Source organism: Hyperolius riggenbachi, chromosome 3 (assembly GCF_040937935.1).
Source record: "Hyperolius riggenbachi isolate aHypRig1 chromosome 3, aHypRig1.pri, whole genome shotgun sequence".
Classification (NCBI taxonomy): domain Eukaryota; kingdom Metazoa; phylum Chordata; class Amphibia; order Anura; family Hyperoliidae; genus Hyperolius; species Hyperolius riggenbachi.
In genome coordinates this window covers 362,717,286-362,730,796 of record NC_090648.1, presented here as the reverse complement: position 1 = coordinate 362,730,796, position 13,511 = coordinate 362,717,286, and the positions used below count along the sequence as shown (strand labels likewise).

Below are 13,511 nucleotides of genomic sequence, written 5' to 3'. Positions count from 1 at the left end.
CGGAAATCTTCTGGTGGGTATGGGCCTTTAGTCTCCCACTAGTTTTACACTTCTAGGGTACCCATGTCTGTAGAGAAACATGGACTGACCAATGCCTGCCCAAACCATCCATAGTACTTGAACTGAGAACTGTAGCTCTGTTACTTGGTATAATACACAAGATCAAGAGAAATTATTTTTCTTAGACAAGCAAATACCAAAAAATACACCAGTAGTAGTTTGTTTCTTAAAAATTATTTTATTGCCTTGATGGTGTGCTGCATTGCCTTACATTTGCACATTACATACAGTGTAGTAGTGTATGCTTTAATCTTCTTTATTGGCATTCAGTGGAGTGTAGCACCATCCAGTGGATGAAGTAACATGCTGCAGACTATAGCAACGTGTGATTACTGACAGCAATAATTACTTTGTTTTGTTTATGCTTACAGATAACACCAGATGCCCTTCTGTCTCCTTGTCACAAACGTAAGTACGCCACACAAATGAATGAATATACTATTCCTTGCATGACTGATAACGTGTATGGTTTTTTTTCTGTGGGGGGGAACACTTAAAGTATGATGAAGATGATGTTATCCATTCAGTCGTATCCGACTCTCTTGGTGATAATATGGGTTAGCTCTCTCCATGATGCCCAATCTTGTACAATTTCTGCCAGTTGTCTTAAAGTATAGTTGCCATTAAACTGTAATAAGATATGGCAGAAAAACAGCTCTGAATAAAAATACAATCCTATCCCTCCTGTGATTAAAATAACTACTTTATTACTAGTTAGTTTTTTTATTAATATTTTGAGTAGTAGTTGAATTGCTGTTATTTTCAGTTATGTCAAGCCTATGTTTGCTCACTTTTCTGTTTTTATCTGTATGAAATCCATGTCTTCTCGTATTTGCTGTATGTTTTGTTAGATAGCTGTTTGTGCCTGTTATTGCTTATTTTGTATGATGTGCCCTTGCTTGTATCTTACTTTGTACAGCACAATGGAAAGTAATGGGGCTGTATTAATCATTAATCATGCTGCTATGTTACTTTGTAGTAACTCCGCATTTGAGAAGAGGAACTTTGATCAAGGACTCCCAGTGGAGTTATGTGGGACTGCAGGTACCATTTATTTGAGTTACAAATTCATTTTTTTGGTGACTGCTTGCATAAAAGTATGAGTACCTCAAATTCAAGTCACACAGAGTAAAAATCTTGCATGCTGCAACTAAACATTATGCATTCATTGTTAGATTGTTTATTAAAGAGGAACTGTAGTCCAAATAACATAATAAATTAAATAGCTTTTTTTTTTCCTTTATTCATTTATAAATTATTTAGTCAGTGTTTGCCTATTGTAAAAAAATGTTCCCTCCCTGACTTACATTCTTAAATGTATCCCAGGCAACACCATCTTTAGTACTAGCAGGTGATCTCTGAGGAATGTTCATCTACTGACTGATTCTAGGAACACACCATACAAATGTATTCTAGAAAGATGGTTCGATAGATAATTTCAGTCATGTCCGATATTTTTGATCGTTTTTCTGGTCGATTTGTCATAGAAGTGAATGGAGATTGATAAGAAAAGATAAGAGAATTGAGCGAGAAATTGAGCAGAAAAACGAATTGAAAATCAATTGAACGGAAATTCGACCGAAAAAAAACCGCATTGTGTGTTCCTAGCTTTAGTTCTAATGCCAGTAGAAAAGATCTCTGTGCTTGGGAGGGAGGGGGGCATTCTGCATAATAGCCGGGGGGGAGAGGGGGCATACTAAACAGCCTGGGCTAAGCCAATCCTCAGTGGGAGGGTGAGGCTACATACCAATATACAGCAAAATATAGCTGTAGGAAGCATTGCTGATGCTGAAATAAGGTGACCATTTTAATGTAAAAGTGGGCATCCTGAATAATTTACTGCATTCTACTATATGTCATTACGGTTCCTCTTTAAGCTTTTTGATGTTTACGAAGGTCCTAAACAAGATGACCTGTTACAGATGCATTTCTTTTGAGCCTTACTATCATGGGTGTTCATAAGTATGGCATTGAGCAGTACATGCCCTCCCTCACTGGATAAGCCAACCACCTTCTACAATAATTAGTGAGATTGCAGCTTTAAAGGGACTCCGAGCAGTGCAGAAACTATGGAAAGATGCACATCATTTTAAAGCTCTCTTTCTCCTCTTTCCAATGATATATAAACCGCCACCCTACGCCTTTTAGTTTTAGCTATTTTCGCGATTGAAATTGCAGTGGCCGCGATTTCAATCGCAAAAATAGAGAAAACTAAAAGGCGTAGGGCGACAATTTAGGTGTTGCCAGAAAGAGGAGAAAGAGAGCTTTAAAATGATTGGGAAGAGCTAGGAGGCGCCCGTGGACGTGTATCTGTGGTTCTTGAACTGAGTGTAATAGTTCACACAAGGTACATGTAGTCCTACCTTATAGTAGTGCGATTCACACGTACAATGATGGTTGAAGTTTCTCAAATTTTATTGGGGCACAAATGACTTTTTTCCCAGTCCCCTTTACCCCTGCACAGGGGTGCACACTCGGAATTTTTTCCAGTGGCACATTTTTCTCTTGGAGCTGCGACCTATTCCATCATCGGAAGCAAGGCCGAGTGAGGACAGTACTTCCTCACATGCGAGCAAAGTGGTTGCTTATGGATAGCAACCTAATTTTGTGAGTATATTTCTTATTATATACATATACTGGTGCCTCGTTGATAATACACCAGATCGGGCTCCCGGTCTCCCTGTGCCTTTTTTGTTTCCTACAAGAGCCAGCTTTAAAATGATATCCATCTTTCCATAGTTACTTGTATTACACAGGGCGACACTTTCCCCAGTGTCAGCAGCTGCATTCAGCAGAATGGAGCTGCTGACTTTGAGAAAAAGTTGCCCTGTGTAATACAATGTAACTATGCAAAGATGGATATCATTTTAAAGCTCTCTTTCTCCTCTGACGACACCTAAATCGTCGCCCTACGCCTTTTAGTTTTCTCTATTTTCGCGATTGAAATTGCGGCCGTTGCAATTTCAATCGCGAAAATAGCGAAAACTAAAAGGTGTAGGGTGGCGGTTTATATATCATTGGAAAGAGGAGAAAGAGAGCTTTAAAATGATATGCATCTTTCCATAGTTTCTGCACTGCTCAGAGTCCCTTTAAACCCTCAGACTAGTGCCCTTTTACTGCCCAAGCAGCCTCCTTCCAGCCTGCAGCTATGAATGTTCCTGGGCTGCCGTGCTACCTCTTTCCAGACTGCGCTTATTATATCATAAGGCAACTTTGAGCACACTTCAATCTTTATATCTGACCCTCTTAATTTGAACATTAAGACTTAAGTTTAGGTTGGTGCAGGAGTATAGCCAGCTATGATACCCCCTCAATGCTTCCTCCATGCTGCAGGGAAGGAGATTGCAGCATGGTTAGCTACTAGTTGCTATAGTGTATCCCTCCATGGTTTGCCCTATCTTCTGTCCCAGCAGCTATGTGGCATCACAGCGGCAGGGCTGGTTTAAGGCTCAGTGGGGCTCAGGTGCAAATGTAACCTGGAGCCCACCTCCGCAGCAAAGTCAAGCCCACAGAGCCCCTGAGCTGAATTCCATTTTCTGCCCCCAATCTTCAAAGCTTCCTGAGGCCTGTACCATTTTGAGTAGTATTGTAAGTCACTTGTCCCGGCATGCTGCTCCGTGTGTGCTCCCCATCTTCATCTGCAGTGCTGGGTGCCTCTTCTTTGTGACCTGGCACATGTTATGCGGAATGACATGCGCTGGGTCATGGAGAAGAAACAGCCAGCACCAGGAACGTGGAGCTTGGAGAGAGCAGCGTGCCGAAATAGGTGAGTTACTGCCAGGAATGGTGTAGAGGCCCTGGTGAGAGACCTAAGGGAGGGATACGGCAGAGCTGGGGTGTTGCCCTCTTTGCCTTGGGAGAACAGACACACAGTGAAGGAGGAGAGGCGCTCAATTCTGCATCTAGACCCATTGAGTTATGCTCCTGTTTGCCTGATGGGGCGGGACCACACCTGCGAAACGCGTTGCACTAAGTGGAGTTCAATACAATATTTTTGTATTGATATATTGTGACTCAATTGAGTTTTATATTTTTGAGGGAGGTAAGTCCACCTTAACATCCCCCTCTTTTAGACGGTTTTTAAACATTTTTATTCTACTCTGGCGCCTCTGTACACCAAGCCTTGCTGAAATGAAAGTAGGGATGGAATGAAATGCACAGTAACGAGGACCAATTAGAGATGGTCAATGAGATGCAAATAATTTTATGAAAATTGAATGTAGCTTGGAATTAGGCTAGTTAAAATCAGGAAGTGGATTTCACTGGCCTTCTGCATACAGTTTGTATGAAATGTGCATGCAAGCCAGAATTATTTGCATCTCATTGATCATCTCTAGTAATGACAGGCTCCATTGTTCTTCTGCACACCAGCATTGTTGAAGGGAGCAGGAGTGGCACACAGGCAGCATGGGCTTTCAGGGCAGGAGTGGCACACAGGCAGCATGGGCTTTCAGGGCAGGAGGCGCGTAGGCAGCATGGGCTTTCAGGGCAGGAGTGGCACACAGGCAGCATGGGCTTTCAGAGCAGGAGGCGCGTAGGCAGCATGGGCTTTCAGGGCAGGAGTGGCACACAGGCAGCATGGGCTTTCAGGGCAGGAGTGGCACACAGGCAGCATGGGCTTTCAGGGCAGGAGGCGCGTAGGCAGCATGGGCTTTCAGGGCAGGAGTGGCACACAGGCAGCATGGGCTTTCAGGGCAGGAGGCGCGTAGGCAGCATGGGCTTTCAGAGCAGGAGGCGCGTAGGCAGCATGGGCTTTCAGGGCAGGAGGCGCGTAGGCAGCATGGGCTTTCAGGGCAGGAGTGGCACACAGGCAGCATGGGCTTTCAGGGCAGGAGGGGCGCGCAGGCAGCATGGGCTTTCAGGGCAGGAGTGGCACACAGGCAGCATGGGCTTTCAGAGCAGGAGGCGCGTAGGCAGCATGGGCTTTCAGGGCAGGAGTGGCACACAGGCAGCATGGGCTTTTAGGGCAGGAGTGGCACACAGGCAGCATGGGCTTTCAGGGCAGGAGGCGCGTAGGCAGCATGGGCTTTCAGGGCAGGAGTGGCACACAGGCAGCATGGGCTTTTAGGGCAGGAGTGGCACACAGGCAGCATGGGCTTTCAGGGCAGGAGGCGCGTAGGCAGCATGGGCTTTCAGGGCAGGAGGCGCGTAGGCAGCATGGGCTTTCAGGGCAGGAGGCGCGTAGGCAGCATGGGCTTTCAGGGCAGGAGTGGCACACAGGCAGCATGGGCTTTCAGGGCAGGAGGGGCGCGCAGGCAGCATGGGCTTTCAGGGCAGGAGTGGCACACAGGCAGCATGGGCTTTCAGAGCAGGAGGCGCGTAGGCAGCATGGGCTTTCAGGGCAGGAGGCGCGTAGGCAGCATGGGCTTTCAGGGCAGGAGTGGCACACAGGCAGCATGGGCTTTCAGAGCAGGAGGCGCGTAGGCAGCATGGGCTTTTAGGGCAGGAGTGGCACACAGGCAGCATGGGCTTTCAGGGCAGGAGTGGCACACAGGCAGCATGGGCTTTCAGGGCAGGAGGGGCGCGCAGGCAGCATGGGCTTTCAGGGCAGGAGTGGCACACAGGCAGCATGGGCTTTCAGAGCAGGAGGCGCGTAGGCAGCATGGGCTTTCAGGGCAGGAGGCGTGTAGGCAGCATGGGCTTTCAGGGCAGGAGGCGCGTAGGCAGCATGGGCTTTCAGGGCAGGAGTGGCACACAGGCAGCATGGGCTTTCAGAGCAGGAGGCGCGTAGGCAGCATGGGCTTTCAGGGCAGGAGTGGCACACAGGCAGCATGGGCTTTCAGGGCAGGAGTGGCACACAGGCAGCATGGGCTTTCAGAGCAGGAGGCGCGTAGGCAGCATGGGCTTTTAGGGCAGGAGTGGCACACAGGCAGCATGGGCTTTCAGGGCAGGAGGCGCGTAGGCAGCATGGGCTTTCAGGGCAGGAGTGGCACACAGGCAGCATGGGCTTTCAGGGCAGGAGGGGCGCGCAGGCAGCATGGGCTTTCAGGGCAGGAGTGGCACACAGGCAGCATGGGCTTTCAGGGCAGGAGGGGCGCGCAGGCAGCATGGGCTTTCAGGGCAGGAGGGGCGCGCAGGCAGCATGGGCTTTCAGGGCAGGAGGGGCGCGCAGGTAGGTGGGGAGAAGTATAAGTTGAAATAGGGAAAACTTGAATTTTAAGTCAACCCACCTATTTTAAGGCTAATTTTTACATATATATATATATATATATATATATATATATATATTATGATTTGTTTTAAGTACCTGTTAAGGAGCTGAAGCACTGCACTTCATGCACCACAGACTGTCATTGCTATAGGCTTCAGTCTTATCACATTATTCCTTCCAGTCTGAACAGTATGATTATGCAATCCAAAACACCACCACTAGCACCACCCACACAGTCTGAAACTTTTTAGCTGCCAAGAATCACTTTACTGTACACATTAAAGTAATATTTAAATACACTAGCATCTAAGCTGTAATGCAGTATCTTTATTTATCTGGATATAGTTTATTTTCATGTTATTGGTTTTGTGGTCAAAATTGTATTTGTGCAGTAAGGTGGGAAAATTTGCCTGACTAAACAGACAACCTTAAAGGGATACTGTAGGGGGGTCGGGGGAAAATGAGCTGAACTTACCCGGGGCTTCTAATGGTCCCCCGCAGACATCCTGTGTTGGCGCAGCCACTCACCGATGCTCCGGCCCCGCCTCCGGTTCACTTCTGGAATCTCTGACTTTAAAGTCAGAAAACCACTGCGCCTGCGTTGCCGTGTCCTCGATCCCGCTGAGGTCATCAAGATCGCACAGCGCAGGCCCAGTATGGTCTGTGTCTGCGCAGTACACTCCTGGTGACATCAGCGGGAGCGAGGACACGGCAACGCAGGCGCAGTGGTTTTCTGACTTTAAAGTCAGAAATTCCCGAAGTGAACCGGAGGCGGGGCCAAAGCATTGGGGAGTGGCTGCGCCAACACAGGATGTCTGCGGGGGACCATTTGAAGCCCCGGGTAAGTTCAGCTCATTTTCCCCCGACCCTCTACAGTATCCCTTTAAGCTCACATTTAATGCTTGGGCAGAAAAGTATTAAGAATAAGGGGAAAAACATATCAAACTTGAATTTATTAGAGATATCTTATTTTGAGTGCGTCTGCTTGCTGGGGACTGAAAATCAATCGCATATCCAAAATTCAATAGTTTTCTCACGGGTTTCTAATTTTATCTACAAAATACAGCACTTGGCAATTGAAAAAGTACTACAAAGTGTGGTAGCAAAGTCATATAAGTTGGGACAATGTATTTTAAGTACTTGTGAGAGGCTAAAAAAGTATTTTATCATTATCAATATGGCATGAAAATAGCTCCTGTGAGAAAACTCAGAATAGTGAAACTGTCTTTTGTGATTGTGAGAAAACTCAGGAAAAAGTTTTTTATCTAGGGAAAAGGGGAGGGGGGTAGTTTGAGAGATGCTTGATGTATGTGGGCCAATATCTCTTGCATTTTGATCTTGGAAAAAAATGGGGCCTCCAATCTGCAGAATCCCATGTCTGCTTTGCATTTAGTAATTTTTTGCTTTTCTTTGAAGGCCTAACACCACCAACTACTCCTCCATACAAGCCTGCGGAGGAAGACCTGTACAAACCTGACATCACTCAAGAACCTGTAAATAATGATTCATTGATCACCTCGTCCATAAAATCTGGAGTAACTGAACAACACTTGACTCTAAGTAGGAGACTGTCGAAGAAACAGCCTGAGAGGACTGAACTGTTTGCACACTTGAGCAGAACTGCATCCCTGCCTGTGAGCTCAACTCCTCAAGCAATGAAGAGACCATTTTCCCGGTCTTTTGGAGACCACGATTATTGCCAAGTTAGGAAATCAGAGACTGCTTTTCAGCGGAAAATGATCAAATCTGTGAACCTGCCAAGCTTTGAAGACAGGAAGCAGAAACTTATGGTGCCTCCAGTACCAGTGAGGAAAATGGACAGAAAATCTGAATCTAAGAAACAGGACAACAAAGTATTAAAGGACCATGAAATTCGAGCAAGCCTTACTAAGCACTTTGGTTTGCCAGATAACACTCTTAAAGAGGAAGAGGATAATGTTACTTGCAACAGTCCTGAATATGATTCAGTCTTTGAGGACAGTGAGAGCGAATGTAGCTCTCCAGATGAAGAGCTTTTCTTGTCTCCGCTCAGAACAAAGTCATGTTCTCGAACATGCCCACCATCCAAGCGACAAGGCTATCCTCGCACTCAGGTTGTCAGGTCACCTGATCGGAGGAGGACACACAGGTATGAATATTTTTTTAGGAAGGTTTTAACTAAAATATATTCTACATTTATGCAGCCTGTAAATGGAACTTTTTTTTTATTATTGGTTTTGAGTATAGTAGGGATGTGTAACCTTCTTCAGCTTATAACTTCTCTCTTTGACCAACCCCTTGACCAAACCACTTCTCCTGCTAACGGAGTGCAACTTGTGATGCTCTACAATGCACCCATAACCCACTCATAGAAAATGTATCACCACGTCCAATCAGATTCATAAACTGTCTAAAATGAATTGGAATTTTGTTGAAAAGATGTGCTGGGACCAATAGATTACTGACAGATTCATTCCAGGTAATCGGCTCTGCCTTAAAGCGGAATATAACCCTGCATTTCAACTTTGCTCTAAAACATTATTTACAGTATATTATATGCAACCAGCATTTTTTTTTTTTTTACTAGACCAGCATTGGAAGGGTTACACAGAGGTTTAAAGTTCCGTGGAGAGATATGCAGAAGTTCAGATTGTTACATTCTATTTAGTTAAATGTATCTATTAAGAAATGTTACACACTCTTTGGCTGTCCTCCAGCTCCTTCTCAGTCAGAGAGAGTGAGTCACATTAAACACTTAGATACATTTATGTAAACAAAATGTATCTGTGTCAGCTTCGGATGCGTCTGCAGAAATCTCCAGGAACTTTAAACCTCTGTGTAACCCTTCCAATGCTGGTCTAGTAAAAAAAAAATGCTGGTTGCATATAATATACTGTAAATAATGTTTTAGAGCAAAGTTGAAATGCAGGGTTATATTCCGCTTTAAATATCAACTCATGTATGGCAGATACCTACTGGTTGCAGCAGCCTAAGGCAGAAACCACTGAACTCAAAAGATCAGTATGAAAGGCAATGGACATTTAACCTCCTCAGCTTTAACCCCGAGACAGGCTCGGGCCAGAAATCCGCAGCTCAGAGCGGTAACCCTATGCCTGAATCAGGGTAGATGCTGGGAAGTATATGCAGAGCCTGCGTGCAGTGGGCATTTGTAACTCACCTCCCCTGGGATCCAGACACTGGCAGCAATTCTTCTTCCGGTCCTCGGGGGCTCTCGATCACTCTGTGACATTGCCATCTGTCGTTATGACAACAGACGGCAATCTCATTATAGGGGTTGAGTGCCACCTGGAGTATGGAGGGAGAATTGCAACGCTGGATCCAGGGGAGGTGAGTAATAGTAATCTGCAGGGCTGCCTTAGATCTATCTAGCGGTATGAATTTTAGGGTCTAAAAGCTTCTGAAAAAAATGCACCACTACCACTTAACGACCGCCTAACGCCGATAGGCGGCGGCAGGTCGTAAGTGATTTTGCATGGAAACAGCCTTTCCATGCCACTTCACGGAGGGTGTCGCCGTGAACAGCCTGCAAGCCTCCAATCGCGGCTCGCAGGCGAAATGTAAACACGCGGGGAAGAAATCCCCGGTGCTTACATCATACGGCGCTGCTGCAGCAGCGCCGTAAAGCAGATCGGCGATCGCCGGCATCTGATAGCTGAAGCCTATCAGAGGAGGTGCAGGACGGTTTGCCGTCCTGTGCCGCCCAGGGGAAGGTGGGGAGGGAGGGAAAAGGAGCGAGGCAGAATATCGATGCGGAGGGGGGCTTTGAGGAGCCCCCCCGCTCGGTCATACAGAGCGGCGGCAATCAGACCCCCTCCCCAGCAGGTCATCCCTCTGGTGGGGGAAAAAAGGGGGGAAATCTGAACGCCCTGCAGTAATTCGGATCTGTGCTGCGGGCTGGAGAGCCCACGCAGCACAGATCATCCAAAACAGCGCCGGTCCTTAAGTGGTTAAGACCCTAAAATCCATAAGTAATAATACCGCTAGGGAGGTTAAAAAAAATTGCATTTCCAATATACCTTCCACTTGAGGTGTTGTGTAAAATAACATTGAAGCAGGGCTCAGCACTCCAGCCAGCTAGCTATACAGCCCTGATTTCCAGGTAGCCGCCATTCATTGTCAGAGGGTGGTCCTAATGCGTTTGTTTAATAATAATGCTGTTAAATAATTCATGCTCTGTGACATTTATTCTAAGCACATTCTGCCCTATGGCTTCTAATATTACTTAAAATTGGGCAAACAAAAGCTTGAATATGTATGCATGATGTTTTATTCACACAGAGCTTGTTCTCTTAGCAGACATGATCGCACTGAGCGGATGCGGGCTGGACACTTGAGCCAAAGGCAAATCCAAAGGAGAAGAGAGAAGGTAATAATGACTCTCATAGCGCAATATGAATTGGTTTACCAGCCTCATAACTCTAGCACAATATGTGTATATATTATTTAGGTGATACCTTATGAAAGGGCTTCATAATGAATCATTTCAATAATGTACTTCTTGTAAGAAGAAGAGGACTTATTTATTGGCTAAACAATGTCAAAGTATGGTAACTATATAGAAGAGTCAGGGTCATTCCAGTCCACTTGAGTGCACATCCCTTTTAGTAGAACAGCTCCACAAACTGCAGAAAGTTTTCCAGCACAGTGAAAATTCAGACACATACTTATGTAAGACAATTTCACAGCATAGTAGTTGTCATTGATACCAAGATATCACTTGTACCCCACAGATGATTGCCACTCGGTCACTTCAGTAGTGGTGTATGACAAGACAAATAACATTTATATTGCGCTTTTCTCCTGGCGGACTCAAAGCGCCAAAGCTACAGCCACTGGGGCGCACTCTATAGGCAGTAGCAGTATTAGGGAAACTTGCCTAAGGTCTCCTCCTGAATAGGTGCTGGCTTACTGAACAGGCAGAGCCAAGATTCGAACCCTGGTCTCCTGTGTCAGAGGCAGAGCACTTAACCGTTACACCATCCAGACAAGCAGCACCCTAAGCTGCTAATATACCCACAGACAGAAAGAGAATTTCACTATAAACCAATACATGCTCCCTGAAGTCTGCTAGAGGTGGGTCCATCTCCACTGATGATGAAACTTCCTCCTGTTGGCTCTGGACAGGGTTTTTCACTATCACAGTCAGCAAATAATTGCTCCAGGTTCTTTCTCATGTACACATGGAAATGCTGTTAAAAACGATTTCGCCTCCAAGTCGTAGCAACTTTTTTTTTTTTTGGGGGGGGGGGGGGTGTAATTCGGGGTCTGATTATTGCCGACACCCTGATTACACATGTGTGGGCTTCAGACTATAGCACTGAAGCTATACTGGTGCCCAACTCGTGCTATGAAACAACTTGCTTTGGCTATTTTCCTGAACAGAATATGTCTCTTTGCTTTCTAGTCAAGCCAAAGAAGGACTGTCTTCTTAAGTTTTTGCTGTTCAGGAAGTAGTACTGCATTTGCTTGCCAACCAAATAAGAGCAGAGCGTCACTTGTTGCTGGGGAGACTTTCTGCTGAGCTGAGTTATTTGTTGCTAGCTGGGGCTTCCTGCTTTCTGTACACTGCTGGTAGACTGATGGCTGCCTCAGACTAGTGTTAGCACTAGGCGCCAGGAAAATGACTGCACACTAGTACCTAAAGACTTCCAAACATTGAATAGATATGCTTGATGGTCCTAAACATCTGAAAATGTTGTGTTAGAAGTGTGCCCATCATTAACCTTTTATGGTTATGATTAAGGTCTACATTATGTGACGTGCATTAACTCTTTATGTATGGCTTAATTAGAAATACCAATGAGAATATATATTATGGTGTGTTGAGGACTTCTCCTTTATTTTTTCTTATTATGCAGAAGCTGCACTTACTGTTTTTGTGCAGCTTGGCACAGGCCTGGGTTCATAGTAAATCAATGGCAGTGTGAGCTAAAGAGAGGATATGGAGAAAACGTTGAATATCTTCTCACTCAGACATTATCTTCTGGAGTCCAGTCAAATGTCATTGTCCTGAATGCCCACCTACAGCAGCATATTTAGAATAATACATGCACAGAGCTTCTGATTATAGAGATAAGTGACGTTTTCTTTTCTACGGCATTCAGTTCTACTTTGGCTATGGAAAGGTGATGTTTTTAAGGTCTGGCTGCACTGAAGGCACAACGACAACAATTAGCAGGTGAAAGGTAAAGCTCTAGGGGTCAGTGAACCTACCTGCATCTTGTAGTTAACGTTCCATTCATTAGGTCACTGCACAGTAAAGGGGACTAAGTGCAAAACAACATGTATGGACCGATGCTGAATGTGCAGACACAGCTCGTTCTTGGCAAGCCATGCATGGGTTTCACAATAATCACAAAGTATTGCTTGCTGGTGTTTATTTTATTTTACTAATTTATGTGTAAACCAGCAAATAATATACTGCCTGAAGATGTGTCCTTTTAAAGAGACACTGCAGCGAGAAAAAAAATATCATCATGAATTGGTTGTGTAGTAGGGGTAATTACTAGAACATTGGTAGCAACAAAAATATTCTCATATTTTTATTTTCAGCTTTTTTTTTTTTTTTTATAAAATTGCAACATTCTCTAATACTTGCAGTTTACACATTAATCCGCATTCTAAAAGTTTTTGCAGAACAGGCAGTGACCTGTCCTGAACTGTTTTCTGCAAAAGAAAAACACAATAGTTGAGATAACCTAATCGGAAGTCAGAGCTCTCCATGACTTTCAAAGTCGCAGAGCTCAATGGCTATTTGCATAGAAAACTGGAGTTTCTTGACTCTTCCTGTACTGGAAACAAATATTAGACTTATGTCTCTGCTCCTAATGCTTTATTTCTTAGCTGTACTACACAACCAATTCATTATATCATCTTTTTTTTCACTTTAGTGTCTCTTTAAAGACAGAATAATAATTTTGTTAGTGCAAGCATGTGGTCAAGCTTACAAGAGACCACCTTTCAGTGTGTTGCCTGAATTTGCAGATCATTCTGGGTACTATAGGCAAAGCCATTCTTCCCTAATGACCATTACATGTTCGTGTAGTTGGGTGTGCTTGATGGTCTGAGTGTTCCACTGATGGTAGCACATTTAAAAGCTGCTTTTTGTAACTGCTGGGAATATTACTCAGCAGAGATTTGGCATGATTTTTTTGTGATATCTGCTAGGGAGTCGATAGATGAGAGATCACAGATGGAAAAGGTCGTAGATGAAATGGATATTTTGAATTTCTAATAGTTTTTTATTTGCAATTTTCAACATAAATATTTATTAACAAATGATTATAATAATTAAATAATA

General features: G+C 44.7%; 1 protein-coding gene across 2 annotated transcripts in view; it reads left to right on the top strand.

Annotated features, from left to right (window-relative positions):
• Positions 1 to 13,511, top strand: part of PPARGC1B (PPARG coactivator 1 beta) — a 190,542-nt gene that overhangs the window by 163,601 nt on the left and 13,430 nt on the right. Inside the window, exons 6-9 of one of the 2 annotated variants that reach the window (XM_068272876.1) lie at positions 432 to 468; positions 1,040 to 1,104; positions 7,628 to 8,339; positions 10,508 to 10,577. In XM_068272876.1, coding sequence (XP_068128977.1) covers positions 432 to 468; positions 1,040 to 1,104; positions 7,628 to 8,339; positions 10,508 to 10,577 — 884 coding nt within the window. Of the gene's footprint in view, positions 1 to 431; positions 469 to 1,039; positions 1,105 to 7,627; positions 8,340 to 10,504; positions 10,578 to 13,511 lie in introns of both variants that reach the window. The other variant, XM_068272875.1, reaches the window with a different exon arrangement.